General features: G+C 41.6%; 2 protein-coding genes across 2 annotated transcripts; one reads left to right on the top strand and one right to left on the bottom strand.

Annotated features, from left to right (window-relative positions):
• Window positions 1–340: 340 nt before the first annotated feature.
• Window positions 341–13,497, bottom strand: LOC113019223 (uncharacterized). The gene is made up of 3 exons (XM_026162773.2): window positions 6,396–13,497; window positions 5,592–6,211; window positions 341–5,504 (listed from the first exon to the last, which is right to left on the bottom strand). The coding sequence occupies exon 3, from the start codon at window positions 3,360–3,362 to the stop codon at window positions 807–809; it is 2,556 nt and encodes an 851-aa protein (XP_026018558.2). The 5' UTR covers window positions 3,363–5,504; window positions 5,592–6,211; window positions 6,396–13,497; the 3' UTR covers window positions 341–806.
• A 526-nt stretch (window positions 13,498–14,023) lies between these two features.
• On the top strand, window positions 14,024–22,795 carry cmasa (cytidine monophosphate N-acetylneuraminic acid synthetase a). Its single transcript, XM_026162520.2, has 8 exons — window positions 14,024–14,411; window positions 16,061–16,203; window positions 16,285–16,440; window positions 18,870–19,006; window positions 20,305–20,399; window positions 20,489–20,660; window positions 20,761–20,926; window positions 21,175–22,795. Exons 1-8 carry the CDS (start codon window positions 14,197–14,199, stop codon window positions 21,387–21,389), a joined length of 1,299 nt encoding a protein of 432 aa, XP_026018305.2. The 5' UTR covers window positions 14,024–14,196; the 3' UTR covers window positions 21,390–22,795.
• The last annotated feature ends 78 nt before the right edge of the window (window positions 22,796–22,873 follow it).

Raw genomic sequence — 22,873 nt, 5'->3', positions numbered from 1 at the left:
AAATAAATATCGTCAAATAATCGTGATCTCAATTTCAGTGAAAATAATCGTGATTATCATTTTTGCCATAATCAAGCAGCCCTACTCTCTTGTACATCTACTTCATCGTAATTTCCTTTTGGAGGCTGTGCTGGGTCATGCTGAATGTCTGGGTAGAGTAACTCACATTGTTGTTGAACATATTCGTTAGTGCGGTGCAATGTACTGATGGGCTCAGCTTCCTCTCAAAGTTCTCCGTAGAGCTCCCCGCTCTGAATCTCTGCTTCTTCATAGGCTGAGGCCTCTGCTTCAGCTGCGGCTATTGCTTTTTGGCACTGGAGGACATGTAGATCAAATCAAATCAAATCAAATCACTTTTATTGTCACATCACATGTGCAGGCACACTGGCACAGCACATGCGAGTGAAATTCTTGTGTGCAAGCCCCACAAGCAACAGAGATGTGCAAACACAACAACACAAACGAGCAAAATACAAGAATGGCCAACCTGAAACTAATAAATATATGTACAATATATAATAGTGTATGCATTTCTGGATGTGTATACTAAATATTTTCCTACGTGTGTGTGTGTGTGTGTGTATACACATTTTTACAAATTAAATAGTAAAAAAAAAAAAATTTAAAAAAAAAAAATAATAATAATAATAATAATAATAATAATAATAATAATAATAATAATAATAATAATAATAATAAAAATAAAATATATAAAATATACAGAGTTGAATATGTGCAAAACAAGTGGCATTTATATACAGTGTGGAGTGCATAATGTTGAAGTTCCAGTAGTGAAGCTGAGGTGTCTATGACGTGTTCAGCAGTCTGATGGCCTGATGGAAAAAGCTGTCTCTCAGTCTGCTGGTACGGGACCGGATGCTGCAGAACCTCCTTCCTGATGGAAGCAGTCTGAACAGTTTATGGCTGGGGTGACTGGAGTCCTTGATGATCCTCCCCGCTTTCCTCAGGCAGCGCTTCCTGTATATGTCTTGGAGGGAGGGAAGCTCACCTCCAATTATCCGTTCAAAGCACCGCACTACTCGCTGGAGAGCTTTGCAGTTGTAGGCGGTGCTGTTGCCATACCAGGTGGTGATGCATCCAGTGAGGATGCTCTCAATGGCACAGTGATAGAAGGTCCTGAGGATGCGGGGGCTCATGCCGAATCTTTTCAGTCTCCTGAGAAAGAAGAGGCGCTGCTGCGCCTTCTTCACTGTTTTGTTTGTGTGTACTGACCACGTAAGATCCTCAGCCAGATGTACTCCAAGGAACCGGAAGCTGCTCACTCTCTCCACAGCAGCGCCGTTGATGGTGATGGGGGTGTGTACTTCTCTGCACCTCCGGAAGTCCACTATCAACTCCTTTGTCTTTGCGACGTTGAGGGTGAGATGGTTGTCTTGACACCAGTGGGTCAGGGCGCTGACCTCCTCCCTGTAAGCCGTCTCATCACCATTGGTGATAAGACCCACCACTGTAGTGTCGTCCGCAAACTTCACAATGATGTTGGAGCTGTTAGTGGCTGTGCAGTCGTAGGTGTAGAGTGAGTACAGGAGAGGGCTCAGTACACACCCCTGTGGAGCACTAGTGTTCAGTGTGATGGGGGATGAGGTGATGCTGCCCAGTCTGACCACCTGGCGTCTGTCAGACAGGAAGCTAAGGATCCAGCTGCAGAGGGAGCTGCTCAGTCCTAGATCCTGCAGTTTCCTGTCCAGCTTCGAGGGAACGATGGTATTGAATGCTGAGCTGTAATCTACAAACAGCATCCTCACATACGTGTCTCTCTTCTCCAGGTGTGACAGGGCAGTGTGTAGTGTCAGGGCTATGGCATCATCAGTGGACCTGTTGTGGCGGTATGCAAACTGTAGAGGGTCCAGTGAGTCAGGTAGTGCAGAGCAGATGAAGTCCCTGACCAGCTTCTCGAAGCATTTGCTTACGATGGGGGTCAGGGCTACAGGTCGCCAGTCGTTCAATGAGGAGATGGTGGAGGATTTGGGTACAGGGACGATGGTGGCCATTTTGAAGCAGGCTGGGACTACAGACAGAGAGAGGGAAAGGTTGAAGATGTGCGTGAACACTCCAGCCAGCTGAGCCGCGCATGACCTGAGGACGCGGCCGGGAATCCCGTCCGGACCAGTAGCTTTGCGTGCGTTCACCTTCCTGAAGCACTTCCGCACATCCTCCTCAGACACAGTGTGCGCACTGACGTCATCCGCGGTGCGCACACTGTCCGGTCTCATGGTGTTCGCTGTGTCGAATCTAGCGTAGAATACGTTTAGATCCTCACATAGAGAGGCCGTGGTCTGCGGTGTGCTGGTTTTCCCTCTAAAGTCTGTGATCGTGTTTAGTCCCTGCCACATACTCCGAGGGTTGTCAAACTGTTGCTCCACCCTGTCCCTGTACTCACGTTTGGCTGCTTTGATCGTCTTCCGGAGTTGGTAATGTGCGTGTTTGTAGTCCGATGTGTTCGCGGAGGCAAAGGCGGTGTTCCGTGCCGCCAGTGCCGCGCGAACATCTCCGTTAATCCAGGGTTTTTGATTTGGGAAGGATTTGACTGTTCTGGATGGGACGACATCTTCCACGCATTTCCTGATAAATCCACAGACTGAGTCTGTGTATTCATCAATGTCTCTGGCGGCCACGTGAAACATTTCCCAGTCCGCGTGATCAAAACAGTCCCGCAGCGCAGACTCCGATTGGTCCGTCCAACAGTGCACCGCCCTCCGGGTTGGAGCTTCCTGTTTCAGCTTCTGCCTGTAGGCGGGCAGGAGCAGGATGGAGCAGTGATCTGATTGGCCGAATGGGGCGCGGGGGAGGGCTTTGTACGCATCCCGGAAAGAGGTGTAACAGTGGTCGAGTAGCCGGTTTCCACGTGTGTTGAAAAGGATGTGTTGATGGAGTTTTGGTGAGACTTTCTTCAGGTTTCCCTTATTAAAGTCTCCGGCTGTGATAAACGCTGCCTCTGGGTGTGTGGTTTCCTCGCTGCTGATCGCGCTGTACAGTTCCCTGAGTGCACGGTCAGTGTCGGCTTGTGGGGGAATGTAAACAGCCGTAATAATCACTGCTGTAAATTCCATCGGTAGCCAGAATGGCCGGCACTTAATCATCAGGTACTCCAGGTCCGGTGAGCAGAAGGATTTGACCGGGTGCATGTTCGCATAATCACACCAGCTGTTGTTGATCATGAAACACACACCACCGCCTCTGCTTTTCCCAGTAAGATCCTGTGACCTGTCCGCGCGGTGCACAGAGAACCCCGGCAGTTGTATTGCGGAGTCCGGTACTTTGTCCGATAGCCAGGTTTCTGTGAGGCAGATCACGCAGCAGTCCCGCATCTCTCGCTGGAATGAGATCTCCAGAGACTGCATATTAGCCAGTAATAAACTGGGTAACGGTGGTCTGTAAGTGCGCCGTCTCAGTCGAACCAGAACGCCAGATCTTCTCCCTCTGCGTCGGCGTTTGCGGCCTCCAGGGCCAGAGAACAAAGGCGTCTCAGGTGAGATGAATGGGGGGTCTGCAAACGGAGCGTCCGTGTTGCAAAACGTGAACTCCGGAAAGTTATAAGAAAGACCGTCTTTTATGTCCAGTAAGGTTTGTCGGTCGTACACAAGGAGACAAGTGCATCCAGTTCAGCTCTGTTTCATTGCATTAGCTTCCTTTTCAGCGAAGGCCAGTTGAGCTCGTGCTGCTTGAGCTTTGGCGTAGGCCCTTGCAGCTGCAGAAGCTGTTGATGAGGATGTCCGTTGAGAACGCCTTGTCGATGTTCTGGATTGCTGCGACTTGGTGTCAAATGGCTGAGACCGTTGCTGCATTGTAGCTGGTTGAGTGGCGACGTCTGGTTGCTGTTCACCACCGGCTGCTTCGTCTAGCTCTTCAGCAGCGTAGTCTTTTAGGTAATTTCTTCCTGAGCGTAGACTCATGTTGCTTAAAGTAGCTCTGTATGCTTGAACCCGCTGAGTAGGTGTCTTTTTACTGTGCTGCCCTCACGACACGACCATGTGAAGCTAGACAGCTAGCGAACAAAATAGACGAGATCTTCCACACAAGCCTTGCTTTTCTTGCTTTTAATGAAGATCTTTTTAAGCCTTTTCTCTCTCAAGGGTTCTCCTTGCTATTTCTTATTTGTAACTGAAATATACAGAAAGTGAAAATAAATTGCTAGCTAATATACATCTTAATAACAAACTTAAAGATTAGCCTAGCTTAACACGTGCGTTAGATTAGCATCACAGTTAACGCCAGGTAAACACATATAAAAGTTATTTCTGAACATATTAATACTCACAAAGACAAACGTTTCCCAAGGCACAAGCGTGTAGGGCACTCTTAGCGTGTACATGAACTCATTCACTCTTTTAATACTGCCGAAGCACTTTTCACAGCATTAACGGAGAAAATACGTCAAAGATAGGCGAATGATCAGAGCGCTCCCTCGCTCCCATTTCCGCACATACAATACAAAGATCGCTTGTGATAACGATGGCTCACTCTGAGCAAATTTCGAACCCACACATTTTAACTGTTTTTAGCATGAATTAGGGCTGCACGATATTAGGAAAACCTGCGATGTGCGATAACTGTGATCAATACTGCGATAACGATATGACTTGCGATAAAATAAATAGCAAAAAAAAAAAAAAAAACAAATACATAATTTCCGTTTTACTGCACAGTTTTATTTAATGAAAGCTGCTGTATTAGCAGTGTAACAACAAAGTGCAGTCAAACATTGAAACATTGCCCCCATAAAAAAATTTCTGAGGCTTGAATTCTGAAAGACATCCTTCCCGGTCTCTATAATTAGTTTTAAATAAACATAACTTAAATTATACTGCAAATTATCTCTATGCAGTTGTTCATCATTTTACCACTCACCAAGTAGTTATGATGCAAGTCAAAACTGGAGTGGAAACTTTACTAGATTAAACTATAGGTAAGAACTTGTCTGCTGTGGGAACACACCAAAGAACAATTGTCTACCTTTGTGGTCGTACTGGCCAAGACTAATATTATCAACAATTAAGAACAATGTAGGTAGTGTATTTTTGTAATTTTTTTGAAAAAAAAAAAAGGTTTCTCTATCTTGCATTCATCCTTCCTGAGTGAATGTTTTTTATGGCAAGTTCTTGTTAAGGAAAACCAACATGTTTACTCTCCAAGGTTTTAAACATGTGCGCTGACATGTTACTATGTTTCCTGATGTACTAAAAAGTCTCTCTGAAGGTGAGCTACTTGCAGGTATGCAGAGATACTTCCTTGCAAGCTTGCTTAGCTGTGGGAATGTCATTTTGTGGAGTTTCCACCATGCCAAGGGGTCTTCCTCACTGTCTATGGCCGTGGATAGCAAGTAGCTGTTAAGCTCAGCTTCAACAGCTTGTGAGAGATGCATAAAAGAGGAGGTAGGGATTGGAGCTGCCTTGAAGAAACTGCCCAGGGACTTTTTTTGCCTTCTTCAGGGGACGACTGGGTGGATCATCTGTCTGGGCCTCTGGTTCAGCGGAGCTTCTCTCCTGGAACAGAAAGCAGATTATAAGAAAAGTAAACATTTTGGACTAAATATGAATTGAAAGGTTTTATATATAAGCATGCATGAATACCTTCTGTGCCACTGCTTCCATTTCTGACATCACTCTGGTCTTGATGTCTGAGACTTGATCAGTGCTGGTGTAGCTGACTTTAAATCTGGGATCCATGAAGCACGCCATGTCCATAAGTTCCTGGGTAGCTGGATTTTCACATTTAGTAATCAGGTACTCGAGGATTTTCTTCTTAATTGATTTTGTCAAATCACTGTCTTCTTCCTTCTCTGCAAGCACCGACGTCTTCATCAGATGAAGGACTGGTTTTACATATGAAACACTAACGTAGCTCTCACCAGACAGGGCATCTGTAAAGTCTTGCAGGGGGTGTAATGCCTGGTTGACAGACTCCAGTACCTCAAGATCCTGCCAAGTAGGAATCAAGTGTCTTGATTTCTTGTCTGCTGAGATGACATCAGAAATGGCCCGCTGCTGCTCCAGGACTCTCTCAATCATCTTCTGCCTGGAACCCCACCTGGTTGGGCATTCTGTGATCAGTGTGTGCTCTGGGAGGTTGAGCTTCTGCTGTGCTTTTTTCAGAGCCATCTTTGCTTTCCAGCTGTGGCAAAAATGTCCAACTAACTTTTTGCAAAGTCCAATGGCTCGGGCAATGCGGGCATCATCTTTGATAGAATTTTCTGGAGAAATAAGAGGAAACAAAAAAACTGTCATGTTTAAAACCTTTTTTTTAAAAAAAAAAACTAATTGAAATTTATAACTAAAGTTGTCTAAAAAGGTAACATTATCCTTATCAATATCAATTTGATAATAATGTATAGCACATTTTCATTGCTAAAAAGATCTGCCTTGAATAAAACTTACCGATTGCAAGGTGCAGCCTGTGTCCAAAACACTGAAGTCTGACCCAGTTGTTTAGCTCCGTGGCTCTCACAACATTGGCACCGTTGTCTGTGGTGATGCACACTTGTCGATCTTCTTTAAGATCCCAGCTGGCTAACACCTCACGTAATACATGGGCTATATTTTCACTAGTGTGGGAGTCTGGAAAATACACAGTCTCTAGACACCGTGTTTTCAGTTCAAAGTCTTCGGTGAGGAAGTGCACTGTGAAACTCATATATGGTTCCGTTGTACGACTTGACCATAGGTCTGTAGTGCTTGCGTAGTTTTCAGCTTGGCTCAGTTCAAACATGACGGTCTTGCGGCATGTTTCATACATTTGTGGAATGGCGACATGTGAAAAGTAGTTTCGTGAGGGGATGCGGTATCTCTGGTCCACTTTATGTATCAGACTGGTGAAGCCCTCTCTGCTAACTGTATTTATAGGCATCATGTCTTTAGCCAAAAAATGTGTAATGGCCTCTGTTATTTCTTTGTACCGCTTCGACGTTTTCTCATAAGGAATTCCACTTGAAAAACTCTGATACAGAGACTGCTGTTGGACTGCTGCGCTCTTTGTCTTAACATTAGCAACCTTTGTTTGGCTAGCCCTATCTTTCTGGAACTCTTCAAACAGTTCTCTGTGGTTGTATTGAAGATGATGGTGGAGATTAGTCGTGTTTCCTTTGGTGGTTGCCACGAGTGTTCGGCAAGTTTTGCAGAGTACCTGTGTTTGGAGAACGTCGTCTTTATCAAATCCAAAGTACCTCCAAATAAGTGAGGTACTATTTTTTTTTTTTTTTAGCCACGAGTTCAGTAGCATTCTCGTCACGCGTCTCGCTCTCAGCCATTACAACTCTGACTCGTTGCTGCAGCGTTGTTCGCGCCCGACCTGCGTAGGAGGCGGGCCTCTAATCCATTTGATTGGTTAATGCCGTGAAGGGCTCTATTCGACTGGTCAAATGTGTAAATGGATTTCTTTGATTGGTAAATTCTTTACAGCACGTGTGTAAACATTTTAAGGTACCCAATTATCGCAGTTTACGCCGTCTTTTGCGATGGGCCCATCGCGCAGGCTGATATCGCGATGACAATAAATTTTCGATTTATCGTGCAGCCCTAGCATGAATCACATAATATTTCTTAACTTTGAACTTATTTATCACCTTGCTTATGTAACTTAATCAGACTATGCACTAGCTACTGACTTTTGACCAAAAGGCATAACAAATAGTGAAATGTGTGGGGAAAAAACCTGTTAATTGTCCTGAGGTCTGAAAGAGCTCTGCTAAGCACGCTGAAGATTTTGATGTGAATGCTTGCAAATGCAAAGAGCTTAGTATATTTAAGTGTTTGTGCGTGTAATAAGGGTGCATTCTTTTTATATCAACAGAGTTACTGAGGTTTTATGGACTGTAAATACAAAATAAGAGTTCGATTAGGCTGTAGAAACAGATGAAAACATGAGTGTGTGTGCGTAGGCAAACTGCTGTGTGCGTGTGTCTGGCAGGAAGTGAAGCAAGAAACTGTGAGCTTGTGACATTGCAACATGAAAACAGAGGAATTAGAGACTGAATGTATTAAGACATAGCAATGAAAAGGATATTAATTAAATGTTTTAGTGTGTCAATACAGGTGGACTTTTCTCAACCTGAAAACATGAGTACAGCGGCAAAATGATAGATTAACAGAATTGGGACAAAAACAGGCCAGGCTTTGGCTTAAAATTTGACAGCTTCACCTAACATTCTGTCCTCATCCTGAGAAGAAGCTTAAAGGACAGTCAATCTCCTGATGAAGACAGAAGATAGACAGAACACCGTGTACTTGAAGAATTAACAGCAGGCAAAAAGACAGTGCAACTGACCTATAACACTGAAGACTCCAGCAGCAGCATGTAAGAAAACACTTGATGGAACATGCATTCTGAATTACAAGCTGGGAAGTTGAGCAGTGGGATGACTGTGTGAAAGCACTGGACAGCACTGGACACTGAGTTTCATATTTGCCATGCTGGGAGTGAACCTCCAAGAAAAGACTGAAGAGAGAATCAATGGAGAGAAGAAACAGCTGATTTGGGCCTGTGTTGATCTGTGAGGCCACACAACAAACTGTGAGAACAGGAACGAGTGGGAGGTGAATCTGGGGTAATATAGTGAAAGCATACGGGAAAATTGAATTGAAAATTGAGACTGAACTCATGGAGGTTTAGAAATGTTCAGAACATCACAACAGAAAGGTAAAAAGAAAAAGAGAGAGATAAAGAAATAAATAAACTAACAATTACATTAATGAACAGAAAACACACATATACAAGTTGTTACATGTGAAGTCATCTTTGAAGAGAAGCAGAAGTGAGACAGTTTGAATCCACAGCTCAGTGCAAAGATGCTTGAATTATTATAAATTATAAAAACACATATGCAATGAAGACCAGCTTACACTTAATATTAATATGAACACACAAAAAACATGCAATGAAGCCATGCTTACATTCATGAATGTGAATACATGACATAAATGCTAGATTTAATATACTTAAAGCTTGAAGTGAGGAATAACTCAGGAAAGTTCCATGACAATAGAGTGATTTTTGTGAAAAGGAAAAAGTGATTAAAAGCTTAAAGTAGTTTTTAGAATAGTGAATTAGAAGTGCTTTTGTGCCAATTGAGCAAAACAAGTGATAATAAAAATAATTCAATAATGTGGTAAGGTTTTAAATATGCATCTCTCTTGTCAAGGCAACTTCTTGAAATATGACTCAGTATGCAAATTAGTTGAATGACTGGGGACAGGAAAAGAAAAATGAAAGAAAGAAAAAAAAAAGTGCAGTAGTCCAGATTTGGAAAAGAAATTTAGAATTTTGTGATTGTTATAACATCTTTAGAAAGGGCTTAATGGGAATATCAATGTTGTGCAAAACTGGGTGACTTTTAACAAGATTTTCTGTGTATTTAGCAGGTGAAATTATGTCAGCTGACCTCAGAGTGTCAGGATGCTGAAGAACCTGAGGCCACTGAAATATGATGTGGGGAAAATGAACAGAGGGAGTGATTTTAAGTCTGATTTCAGAATATGTAAGTATTGATTAAGCCAAGAGTAGGGCAAAACTTTTGTGGCCCTGAAGTTCTAATCCCCATAACATATCGATAGATTAATCTTTTGAGTTAGACCACTTTCTTGGCCGTTAAAGAATAAAAAGAACGGGATTTAATAGTACATAAAGTCTTCAAAGATCCTTCAGTAGATCAGAAAGTTTGAACCCAGAACTTTCTTACTGTAGTGTAACAAGGTAAACCACTAGACCACATCAATGTTACTGTGTCACTCGATTTTGACTCTAACCAATTATTGTAAAACACTGCCACCTTGTGGTAAAATCAGAAATACAATTTAACAAATGCTGATCATGAATGTCACCTTTAGGAGTAAATAAATCAGAGAGATGTTCCCTCTTAAAGGTGTGCAACACAGTTGAGTGTGTGCCTCATTAAAAAGCCTTAATTAAGCACTGAAGGAGCTGAAAGCTCATCCAGTGCTTTCAGCCTTAAAAGACTGAAAGCAGTGAAGGAGTGAACATTCACAATTAAAAACTAGTCTCAAGTTTTATTTTCACAGCCTGAGAAACAAAAGGTGATGCATTAACTGAAATTTTAACAAGGTACAAAAGTTAAACCAAAAAGCAGGCTCAACGCCGTTTTGGGAATTAGGGGTGTTGGCACATCGTTAACTAAGTGGAATCGTTTTTTGGTCATCTCATCTAGTGACAAGCAGAATTAAATAATAGAACTAGAATAGATTTAACACATGTGTGGAAACACATGTGCAAGGTTTGTATGTGCAGTCTAGTCTGCAATAAGCAAATGTTATGTTTTCATATTTTAGATAAAACGGAACAGAATATTGTGTGAACTTTTTATGTAACCTGGACGTGTGTCCCTCTATCTATAAAGAGATGATCTATACTGCTCGCCCAAGTGCAATGTCTACAATATCCGAATCTAGGTTTGGGAAGGAGATTGGCGGTAGCAACTCTGTAAGAGCAATGAGACTTCCAACCCACATAACACGCACGACCACAGGTTTATGAAACAAAGTTTGCTTTATATATTTCCTTTTGGATCTGGGGCCCGTTCTTCGTACCTCGCTAAGTAGGTTAGCCGGATTAGATTGTTGACGATTTCGCGTGATCCTGGATCAGTCGGTTCCCCGAAGCTCATCCGGGACTTGCTGTCATAGCAACAGAGCCGTAAGCGTAAACCTGCTCGGGAGCAGGTTTACTTTATGTAAACAGGATTAGATCGCGGCCACGCAGGTATGTCCGCGTCATTCATACGAAAGCAACAGCGATATTCCACCACTGTTTCACCATAAATAAATAACATCAATGTAACTAAAGACAATGCAGCACCTGATCCATTTATTGATTTCACACAGGTCATTTCCTAAAAAAGGGAAATGTACTATTAACATTCTATTACATGTATGTGATTATTACAGATTTAATTCATATTTCAGAGTAGCAATTGTAAATTACTTCGTGTAATCAAGATGAGAGACCACGGCTATAAAAGCGAAGGTGGATTTGGGAAGTCTGTCGCAGCCATGTCCTGTCTGTATACGCGAGCCACCCATTGCGGAAGGTGCAAGATTGATAAGGAGAGTCCTCAGAATTCAGCGTATATTGCGGGACAGACAGGATCCTTTAGCTCAGCGCGACAGTGTGCTCATAGAGAGATATCGATTTTCCCGTGAGGGTATTATTTACTTAACCAACTTGTTGACGAGGGGGTACAGGACCACCACCTGTCTTTTGTTGCTCTGCCCTTTTCTTGGTTGCTGTTATAAACAAACAGATTATTCCAGGGTCTCTTTCCAAGAGACTAAAAGCAATATAAGTGATAAATATTACCATTCTGTAGAATATTCTTATATTTCACTTTTACCTGTTCCCATGTTCTAGTGGGTCCTGTCGTGGCTCTAATGTGACAGAGGATAAAATATAACATATTATAATATAATGTAATATAATATTGGATAATATAGTGTAATATAATAAATCTACCCTACCGCCTACTGGTGTTGGCCAGAGGGGCCGATGGCGCGATATGGCAGCCTGGCTTCTGTCAGTCTGCCCCAGGGCAGCTGTGGCTACAACCGTAGCTGCCTCCCCCAGTGTGTGAATGTGAGAGTGACTGAATAGTGGCATTGTACAGCGCTTTGGGTGCCTTGAAAAGCGCTATATCAATCCACTCCATTATTATTGTTATTATTAAATTACTTACGAGTTTAATTTGTCAGCAACTTTCTGCCAGCCCTCTCTCCTTGCTTTTGCAGCCTTTGCAGTGTTCCCTTGCGTTCTGATTAAACTCTGAAACTCCTGAAATCCCTCACTCAGGAGTTCTTGCTCTGCTGCCGAAAAATACCGAGCCGAGCGCGCTCCGTCGACATTTTCGCCGACCAATCAGAGGGTTGCCGATCAATGTTTCTACTATCGATGCGTAGCCCCTTTTACGACACCCAGTGATGTCACATTACTGCGTCCAGCTGTAGTAATCGTCAACAGCAGGTGTGTTCGGGGAACCGGATTAGCGAGCTCACGGTTAGCGCGATGATTTGATCTTGGATGTGTCATTTGATCTTGGATGTAGTAAGCGACGTACGAAGAACGGGCCCCAGTTCCCTTTGCTCATCCTCAATGTAGGGATATCTTCAAATGCAGTAACCATCTCAAATGCATCACAAAAATAATTGAAACAATCCAAATAGATGTAAGACAAGAAACACAATATTTCAACACCCCAAAGAAAAGGAAAAAGAAAAGAAAATAGCACGTGAGTGTCCAGTTCCTTATGGTGTCAGTTTATTCAGTTACCCACTGTCCTGGGTTAAGAACTGAAAACGACCTGAATCTCAGGCGGAGAAAAAGTAGCAAAGAAAATGATAAGGTATCTCTCAGGTGGGCTTCCTTTTGTTTTTTTCCCTACCGCCCTCCTGGTACGGCAGGCATCAACGTGTAGCGTCCTGACACAGAGAAGGCCTCCACAGCAGCAACAGTGTCTTAGACCCACGATACCAGCTCCTCACTTGGCACCCATGGAACTGTACCTCAAAAAAAAAAAACCAGTCAGAATAGTTCAAAAAAGTTCGAAGAAATACTCCGACTCCTTTCAGGTAGGTACCCGTCTGTGGTTCACCGCTAACGACAGCTCTCTCACAAATGTTAATTAAACCTCTTTCCTCTCTTTCAACTGGAAAAAACCGTGCTCCGCGGCAGCATGGAGTTTTTCCTTGCCGTTCTTTTTCCTCTACACCACACCTTCACGTGCACGGAGCCGCAGATGGTGCCTTCAGGGCAAGCCCGGAAATTAAACTATCAGACAAGGACTACGATGCATTCAAAGAACCCTGTACTTCTGATTGCTGTAAATCTTACCAGGGTTACACTTTCACCAAAGCAAGTCTTGTAAATTCCAGAAAAAACACTGTGTGTTCTGTGAAATATTAATCATGGATGGATTGCTTGCTGCTCCTGGTTCTCTTTTGTTGCTCGTTCAGATTCACCAAGAAGAACAAAAAACTATAATAAATAAATAAATAAATAAATAAATAATAAGTACGATATGAAGATAATCTGAGGGAGGATGTAATAGAGGAAATAATCAATAAAAATCCATATATCAGTGATAGTATCAGTCAGTGTTATGGAGGACATCATATTTTTAACAAGAGAAACAAGAATCGCTCTATAAGGTCAGAGAGCTGCTGGAAAAAATCAACAATGACAGAGCAGTAAGTGGGGCTGGCATCTAAACACTCAGTGTGAGGGCTGAGTGAAGGGTTTTAGATAAGAGCCAAAGTTTGGTTCTTTAAAATCACAGCCTTTGTAACAGGCTGTTATCCTTTACCTGCTGAATTAAGAGTGTAGTCCATCTCAATCATATTGTAGTTTCAACACAGCGGACAGCTCCTTCATATCCTGACTTCTCATCTTTTCCGGTTAGAAAAAAGAGAGAGGCGTGGTGTCATCAGCATCTGGCCAGTCAAAAAGGAGCGTTTCGCGGATCATACAACTCTTCTTCTACTGGAAAAGATCCCTATATCACCTACACCCCAGGCATTATCACGTGGCAGTTAAAAATCAAAAACATTACAAACATACCAGTGAAATGAAACACTGTCGTAAAAAGGACAACAGTTCTAATGCCACAGAAAATAGTTAATGTGGTGATTTAGCTGCACGTTTAATCAATTTAAACATTAAAGCTTCCTGTCTCACATCCTGATACAGGAGACGTGGGAATCGCTTCAGTCTGTCTGCAGATCAAAGGTAATGTTACTGATTGAACAGGTGCTCCTTGTGTGTGTTCGTTGTTCAAACAGCTGCAGGTACAGCAAAATGTATGCGAGGAGAATAACATTTGATACATTTTCTAATTCACCACGTTAATACACACACAGGTCGGTATAGTGCGTGTGTCCTGGTTCGGCTCATAAGGCGTATAGAACAAACTTTAAACCCCGCCTCCTCTCCCTGCAGAGGGCTGAGCGATCTTTCATTAATGACGCTGTGTTCCGGAGACTTGATTGGTCAGTGGGCGGTGCTTTCACACCTGTTGCTCTCTAAAATTTTACTTAACCTGCTCCGGAGCAGGTAGATCTACTGCACAGGTTATCATAGCGATTTATGTCGGTAATAAGTGAGCCACCTTCATAGTAGGCCACGGAAGTCACTCGGATAAAACCAGACCTTGCTTCATAGGAGTAGATCTTTGACGTCGTTATGGCATCCGCTACACGGAGAAACAATGAGACCTCGTTAGACGAAAGTCAGTCATCGAGCAAGATGCCGCGGAATGACAAGAGTCACATAGCAGCTTTAATTTTAGCTCGAGGGGGGAGCAAAGGGATCCCGCTGAAAAACATCAAGATGCTGGCCGGGGTCCCGCTCATCGGGTGGGTGCTGAGGGCCGCCGTGGACTCGGGAATGTTTGACAGGTGAGGAAGGACAAGAGCTTTTATTGTAGGGTCAGATGAACGATCACCAGCAGCCAACTTTAATGTCTTTTCGTAATGAAAACATCAAATCAGATTATATTATATTATATTATATTATATTAACCTACTTCTGTCCACATGTCATAACGGCCTCCTTAAAGTATTCTGCACATCAGTAAAGTCAGGGAATATAAAATGCATCAGTTTGCTACCTGATCGCTCAGCAGCTCTGTGCTCAGCTTTAAGTCTGACGTGGAGGAGTCCCACGCGTCCTTTTAGGATGTTTACTTAAACAAAGTCACAAAGGAAGAAAACTGCTCGCATTTATCTATTATATTCCACTTCTTTTTTTTTTCATCGGCGTGACTCCGCAGACGTAACCTGCACATTATGAGAAACATTTTCTAACAAAATAAGTTTGACGTTACAAACTTATTTTGACGTTACAAACACTATTAAGATCTGGAATTTGTCTCTTCCCATTAAAGTCACCCTCAGCTGAAATATAACTACTTATACACTTAAACTGTGAGTTACAGTAATTCATACAATTATGCAACAAAACCCTAAAACGTCCAAACTGCCAATAAGTTATTGCACTGTGAGCTCAGTTTAATTATCCGTTAACAGTTTAGTGCCGCTGCAGCCATCGTTTAACCAACATGAGATCATTCATCAAAAAATCTGCTTACTATAAGTGCAGATTTGTTGTTGTTGTCTTGTTTGTTTGTTTTATCGTACATCAGATTCGTTCATAAAAAAATGGAGCATGCGCACTGAGCTAGGGCATAATTTATATTCCAGCGAAAAGAATAGCAATTATCAGTTATTTAGTCTTCCTACAACTGGTTTGTTCGTTTACCGATAAGCTTGGAGGTACGTGTGTCACCAAGAGGCAGGCAGGTTGTGTGCGTGTGGTTAATTACAGACACAAATTCTCATTTTGTTTTGTTAGCTTTTTGCAGGTCATGTCTTCTTTTCTGATAAGGTGAGACTTCTCTGCCATCATTATCACAGCTGGCTGTGTCATTGTCGACAATTATACTGGACACATTTATTAATATTAAGCCCATAATCCCTCTTAAGCCGCCCCAACAGGTGGATACACAGATTTGATTTTGCAAATTTCCTGATCCACCCCCAATTTTTTTCAGTGAGCTTTCATGTGTTAAGTAAAAAAAATGTGAAGAGACTGAGTCTCAGTCTAATCTCCTTAATTATAATGGATCACATCCATAGACCAAAAGTCGATATTGATATAAAAATGTCGACATAAAAATTAAATAATCAAAAAAGAGACGGAAGAAACACCCTTCAACTATATTACCAGTGTTGACTGTTCAAAGTTCCAACTTCCCTCTTGCAACACCACAACTTCAACACACTGATCCGAACAAAAACGGGAGTAAACAAACAATTAAAAAAATAAATAACACATGACAATTGGTAGAGAAATTAACTGTTTTGTATATCCAAAAACAAAAATATCGGGCGATATATCAGAGTATTGTTTTTCTTAATCGCTTACATTGGACGATCTCTAATCACTATATCTTTGGCTATGAGGACAAATTACAGAACGTCTAGTAGTGTTATGAAAAGAGACTGTTACAATTAATAATAATGATTATGCACCTTCACTTTCACAGTGTGTGGGTATCAACGGACCATGATAAAATTGAGGAAGTTGCAAAGGCATGGGGTGCTCAGGTGCACCGGAGGAGTCCTAAAGTCTCCAGAGACTTTTCCTCATCAGTAGAAACCATCCAAGAGTTTCTTGAGCACCATAAAGGTAGGAACGTGTTTCTAAGATGGTCTCAAAGCATTGTCCTGCTGCCACACAGTGCAGATTACTCTGCTTTTGTTTTCACAGAGGTGGATATAGTTTGCCACTTCCAGGCTACATCACCCTGTCTCCACCCGTTCCATGTGAAGGAGGCCTTGGAGAAGATCACGGTGCACGGTTACGATTCAGTCTTCGCAGTGGTCAGGAGACACCAGTTTCGCTGGAAGGAGGTTAAAAAAGGATGTAAGTGAGCAAGTCTGCACATTTGACCTCTGATCTCACGTTTACCTTTTACAAAATGTGTTACTGTCTTACAGAAAGTATTATGAAGAGAAAGAGAATGAGCTGCCTAGTTAGTTAGAAATATACTGTAGTATATTTTTATATAATAAGCTCAAGTTATTCATCTATTATCCATTACGTGCTCCTACATGTTTGTATAACTAAACATATCAATGCCCCCCTTATCTGATTCTTATTGCACTACAAACCTCTTAAAATGCATTTAAAAACAACAAAGAACATAAAATTAATGTAATGAATGAGGTGTGTGCTCTTGGAGTGCTTCTTATATTTCAGCTGCCTAAAGGAAAGTATTTAAACTATTTTTAGAGGGTGTGGTTATCCTGTTCATCCTGTTCATCTTGTTTGTCTTCTCTTCCAAATAGACCTGTGTGTTGTGTTTTTACACTCACTTTCTCAATTTTCACAAAAAGGTCAGATTTCTTGCTGGTATGTTAAAGGATTCAAATGACAGGGAGGAGCAGCCATTAAATACACGATCTTTGCACCTGCACCTTAGTAATTATTAACTGCGATAAACAAAATCCAACAGGTGCTTCACTGGACAAACAATGAATCCTTACAGTGACAGTCTTTCTTTTTTATACTTGTTTTTTTTAACTGCTTGGTGTTTCTAAAAATGGGATTGGAGAACTGGTCCCAAGTTGAGAACTGGTTATTTGAGCTATTACAGTACTAAATTTCCAAGCTTATCAGCTCCCTTCATCTGATAATTATTGATCTGCATGCAAGCAGCTTTCAGTTTTGATACTTACTCACACTTGTGCTTGTTTTCCACCCGGGGGAAGCACAGAGGCAGTTGTTAGGCATTCATGGATTACTCGTCTCCCTGCAGAGAGTGTTTACAAAATGCAATATACTGCCAAAAGTATTTGCTTGTCTAACCTTACATGCATATGAACGTCCCATTCTTAATCCATAGGGTTTAATATGATCTCTGCTGACGTTTTGCAACTATAATGGCTTCAACTCTTCTGGGAAGGCTTTCCACAAAATTTAGAAGTTATATGGGAATTTTTTTTTTAATGATTCTTCCTGGGGCACATTTGCAAGGTCAGACAGTGATGTATGATGAGAAGACCTGCCTCACAATCTTCTCTCTAATTCACTCCTCACATAGTGCCTCAGTATCTGCTGACCCTGCTCTGTGATTATATGTGCCCTACCACTTTTTGGCTGAGTTAAAAGAGGTACCAATAATTAAGTCACTGCACACTGTGCCTGACATTTCTTACCAACCTAAATCAGATGCAGCAGATTCATGTAACAAAACAAAAGTCAGGTACTTACATCATTTCCCAGTATGTTGATAGCTTAAACAAATAACATAACAAGACACTGATCTTTTCAATCTTGTTCACTCTCCATAGTTATACTAATAATAATCCAAAACATTGCCGGTTATCACGGCTGTCACTAGTTCATTTTCCACTTTTCTTCATTTATATCTTGCATTCACACAGAGTGCCAAAGAGGAGTGCAGCCATCTGTCAGGTGCGCAGCTCCAGGTAGTGGCTGGTGGCATTGTAACTTTGAACATTAAACTGCTGCTGTGCATTAATAAAACAAAACTAATAACAGCTAACATTTAAAAATCTAGCTGACTAGTCCCACACTTTTGTATTTTAAAAGAGGCATGAAAGACCCAGAATCTCTCAGAAGTGAAGGGTTTTTGCAGGAACAGTGAATCTCCTCAGACAAGAACTAAAAGACTCTTAAGTTCCTACTGTCACCATACGGAGTGCTAATATATCCTGATGCGGTGAATCATAAAATCAAACTTTAAGTCCTAAGTTGTTAATTCCTTTTCACTTGCTTACTTGTCACCAATAAGACATTTTGAACCATGCATCCTGTTTTACTTGGCATAAAGTCATTTCACTTTGGCACATGCATGTATTTCTAAGTTGTGCTTGTAATTACCCACATGCACACAACCTGTCAGTGCACTTGATTACACACCTACCTCCAGGTTTACAACCAGTTTAAAGGTTAACTCATAAACTGGTTGTTGGAGGTATAGATCGTGACTGTTGTTCCTTTTACTGGAATTTAGTTTTCATCCTTCTTCATCGTGCACACTCGTGTTTCCTTTTTTCATTAGTTTTATGAACAGATCAATACAACTCTTAACATGTATATGATAAACGACATACAAACAAACAAAGCTACAGAATTTAACACATTTCTCACAGATTTGGTCACCCACCTACTATGATGGCATGAATTTCCCTTCAATGTCTTTTTAAAAACTCAGTTCACTCACACACTGGTTACTATGTCAAGAAGCAGACAGCTTCTCTGTGTAAATAACTACTTAATGGAAAGAGGAGTTTGCATTGTTATTAATGGATCCTGCTTCTTTCTAGCTGGTGAGCAAACAGTGCCATTCAATCTGGAGCCAGCCAAACGGCCGCGACGTCAGGACTGGCCAGGGGAGCTGTGTGAGAATGGCTCATTTTACTTTGCCAAAAAAGAGATCATTGAAAAGGAAGGACACTTGCAGGTAAAGGTGGTGGTGATGATGGTGGTGGTGCATATATGGTTTAAAATGACTATAATGACTTTATAATAACTGAAAAAACAGCCCCAATGCCCAACAATTAAACCGTGCCTTTTTTTTTTATTCCTGGTTGGCACCAACATTAAACACACACCTATAAGACAGCAGCAGATGAGATTGATGACAAATGGATCAGATTTCATCAGCTAAGTTGTCGAAGAGATTGTTCAATCCCTATTGCTGTAAAAATATCTCGGCATGCTGTCTGCAACCTTTTGAAATCTCCAGACTCTTTATTATGAAAAGGAGTCCTTGGACTGCAGGAAAAAAGTCTGCTTAAAACAGGAACAATGTTATTTTTATAGAAAAAAGTTTCATTGAATAAGAAGCTGAACTTAACTTTGGGAGGAAGTAAAGAAAAAACAGACTTTCTGAGCTGGATTTCCTGTGTTGAAAGTTTAGTTAGTTGTGTTCTATTTTTGTGGGATTCTTACTGAAACTGTGTTACGTTCCCCTGAGGGGTCTAGGCGATGAGGGGGGAGTAACAAAAAGTGACCGGGTTAGAAAAAGGAGGCAAAAGGGTTAAATCAAAGAGTTTTATTAAAGTTCCCTTTCAAACTCAACTAAAAGAGACGGACAAATCACTGTTTAAGAAAACAAACAAAACTCAGGCGTGGTCAATAAAGTAAAACGTAAGCCAAAAAGAAAGAGCAGCTCACTAGCTGAAAACCACCAAAAACACTAACACAGCTCACTAGCTACTAACACTCAGCTCACTAGCTACAAACACTCAGCTCACTAGCTACAAACACTCAGCTCACTAGCTACAAACACTCAGCTCACTAGCTACTAACACTCAGCTCACTAGCTGTAACCGCACTCTGGCCCAGAGCTCACCTTTCCCTGGGCTTAAATCTCCCTGATTACTGACGGGAGTCAGCTGTGTAAAAGGGAAAGGTGGCACCTCAGGCAGAAGAGGTAGTGGGACACGCCCACACAGGCACCTTCAGGAGGAGGCCCTGCTAGGGCTGTAACAAACTGATATTGGGTTCAATTTCATTTGATACTCAGTCTTGCGTATTTCTCTCTTTAATTGTTGTGTAGTTTGATGTATTTAGGAGAAGAATCTGGCACAAAACAAAACCCAAAACATAAGGACAGAGATCTGGCAGGTACCCAACAAGGGGAAAAAAATCTATAATAAACCAAAGGACCAAATTGGACTGTGACAGCTCCACGGCTTTTCCAAACCCTTTGTGTAACAATACATCTAAGTCATGCTTGTGTTTTCACCTCTGTAGGGCGGTAAGTTAACCTACTATGAGATGCTGCCGGAGTACAGCGTAGATATAGACGTGGACATCGACTGGCCTGTGGCAGAACAGAGGGTTCTCAGGTGAGAAGCGCCGAAAATAATGTCTACCAGTCAGCTTTTAATCAACTATCCATTCCCTTTCCTGATACAGCCTATGTTTCTCCAATCAGGTACGGTTACTTCGGTAAGGACACACCAGAGGTGGTCCGCCTAATGTTCTGCAACATTTCCGGCTGTTTAACTGATGGAAAGATCTTTATGTCTGTGTCGGGAGAGGCAATGGTGTCTGTCAACACCAGAGACACAACTGGGCTTCGGATGCTGCAGGAAGAACAAGTTGAGGTTGGATTTTTTTTTTTTCAGCTGTCTGAACAGAATTACGTAAACTGGCCCATCTTGTGGAACGTCGCTCACAAAACTGCACTCTGTCTCGCTTCACCAGGTCATACTGTTGACCACAGAGAAAGACCCCATTGACCCAGCTTTGCTTCAAAAACTTGAAGATAGGATGATGTGCAAGGTTGAGAAGGTGGGACAGGAGCCGCTAAATGATTTGCAATCAATCGTTGAGAAGAAGAAGCTGGAATGGAAGGATGTGGCGTTCATGGGTAAAACAACTGTATTTTTATTTGTTAACAGTTTAATTGGCAGGAATTGGAAACATGTTGAGGCTACTGCTTTAAAAAGTGGTGTATTTAACATTTATGTTAAAGTGCTGTTTTAATAAAATCTGAATAGTGTCTGGCAACAAATTAACAATTAAAGATGTCTGACTGTTTGTGTTTGTGCAGCCAATCTCTGCAGCTTGTTTAAGTAAATTATTATAGGGACTAATGATCTTCTGTTCCCCTCTCAGGTTTTGATCAAGCAGATGTGAAATGCCTGAACCTGGCAGGGCTGAGTGCAGTACCGGGCGATGCTCCAGCTGTGGCTAAAAAGGCTGCAAAGTACATCTGCCATTGTGCTGGGGGATCGGGAGCTGTGAGGGATTTCACCGAGCACATTCTGCTGCAGAAGCAAATGGCAAAATCTCAGAGGGAGCACGACCGCATCGACCGCCACAACTTCTAATCTTAAAAGAAGTCTACATGGAAAAGGTTGAGAGTACTAAAACAAAACGATGCACATGCATGTTAGAAATATTGAGGCCAGATTTACAGTAGCCCACCCTCTTTCAATCTAAGGTTTTATATATCAGGACATCAAAAAAGTCATGTGGTCTGTACATAAACACAAAACACATTAACACATTATAAAACACTTTTGTTTTAAAAAATAAACTACAAGGGAACTGTTCCCACTAAAGGTCCAAACAACAAACTTGTTGCACCAAAAATGTCTTTTTTTTTCACTATGGCTAAGCAATGTACTTGACCTCTTAGGTTCTCAAAATTGTCTTCATTTTTAACACTAATAGAAGTTTTTTTTCGGTTGATTTAATAAACCTGGTCAAAAATATTCCCTGGCATTCATGTCCGACTTGGCAGTAGCTGGGTTAAAGCAAAGAAACTTGCACCCGGACCTCATGCAGTGAAGGTTTTTGTCCCCCCTCCCCACACACACGCACGCACACACACACTATGAATAGGATTATTGCACATGGAATAAAAGAAGAAATTTTGACAACGCTTTGAATTTCATACGTTAAATCAGATGTTAATTTAGGTTAGGGTTGAATTCCATCACACAAAGTAAAGCACCAAATGTAAACAACGCGTTAAGCTAGCACTAGCAAGGCTGCACTGAACTGTCACATTTACTACAAGGACACTGGAGGACTGTACTAGAAAGCAATGTTTGGGGTCAACTCTGAAGCTACTGTCTAAGCTCTCTCTGTAATCACAAATCTACAGATGGCGTCACTGTTATGTTTTTCTTTTTCGAAACTGGCAGATAGTGCCTCCAAGTCCTGGGAAGAAGTCATGCAAAAATCCAAATAATTACAAGGTCGATGTGAAAAAGAAATGAAGTCCTCTATCACCTCTCCACTCAAAAACATGTCACAGTTATCATGCATCTGTTGTTTATGCCGCTGATATCCCCTGCTGCCCTGCTTCAAACATAAGGGCAATGCCTTAAATAAAACTGAAGTTTGATGGTTTCTTGGTAAGGTTTGGAGGTGAAGCTAGCTGGATTCTGTCACTTTCCTCTTTTTGCAGGCTTTATGCTTAGCTAGGTTTCTCCTCACTGTAGTATACTCTAGATTATTCTAGAATAGGGTAAGAAAGCAAACGTATTCTTTAAAAATAAGAATTTAACAGTGTTTGTGAGGGGGGGGGGGGGGGGGGGGGTAAGGTGTATGTGTAAAGGTGTATTCTTTCCATTTTTAATTCTGTTATTCAAAGATTTTGCATTGCTTTTCTCCTGTGCTTGTTTTGGTTAAATGTCTTTTAAATCATTCTCTGGTTTTAATTTGACTGGATTATGATTATTTTATAATTATTTTTAAATTAATAAAATATTTCAAGTTAACAAAACAAGTTTGGGTACTGTCATCATTATCCATTTTCTTAACAGGAATGTAGTTGGACAAAGACAATTTAGGTCATCACAAA

Source organism: Astatotilapia calliptera, chromosome 3 (assembly GCF_964374335.1).
Source record: "Astatotilapia calliptera chromosome 3, fAstCal68.1, whole genome shotgun sequence".
NCBI classification, from domain to species: Eukaryota; Metazoa; Chordata; class Actinopteri; order Cichliformes; family Cichlidae; genus Astatotilapia; species Astatotilapia calliptera.
The sequence above is the reverse complement of the archived record's forward strand: the minus strand, read 5'-3'. Positions and strand labels throughout refer to the sequence as shown.

Bases quoted from the DNA above. Each gene is read 5' to 3' on its own strand.
- LOC113019223 (XM_026162773.2), bottom strand. From the start codon at position 3,362: ATGCAGTCTCTGGAGATCTCATTCCAGCGAGAGATGCGGGACTGCTGC.
- cmasa (XM_026162520.2), top strand. From the start codon at position 14,197: ATGGCATCCGCTACACGGAGAAACAATGAGACCTCGTTAGACGAAAGT. The intron at 16,441-18,869 runs GTAAGTGAGCAA...GCTTCTTTCTAG, and splicing joins GAAGGAGGTTAAAAAAGGAT to CTGGTGAGCAAACAGTGCCA. The intron at 20,661-20,760 runs GTTGGATTTTTT...TCGCTTCACCAG, and splicing joins TGCAGGAAGAACAAGTTGAG to GTCATACTGTTGACCACAGA.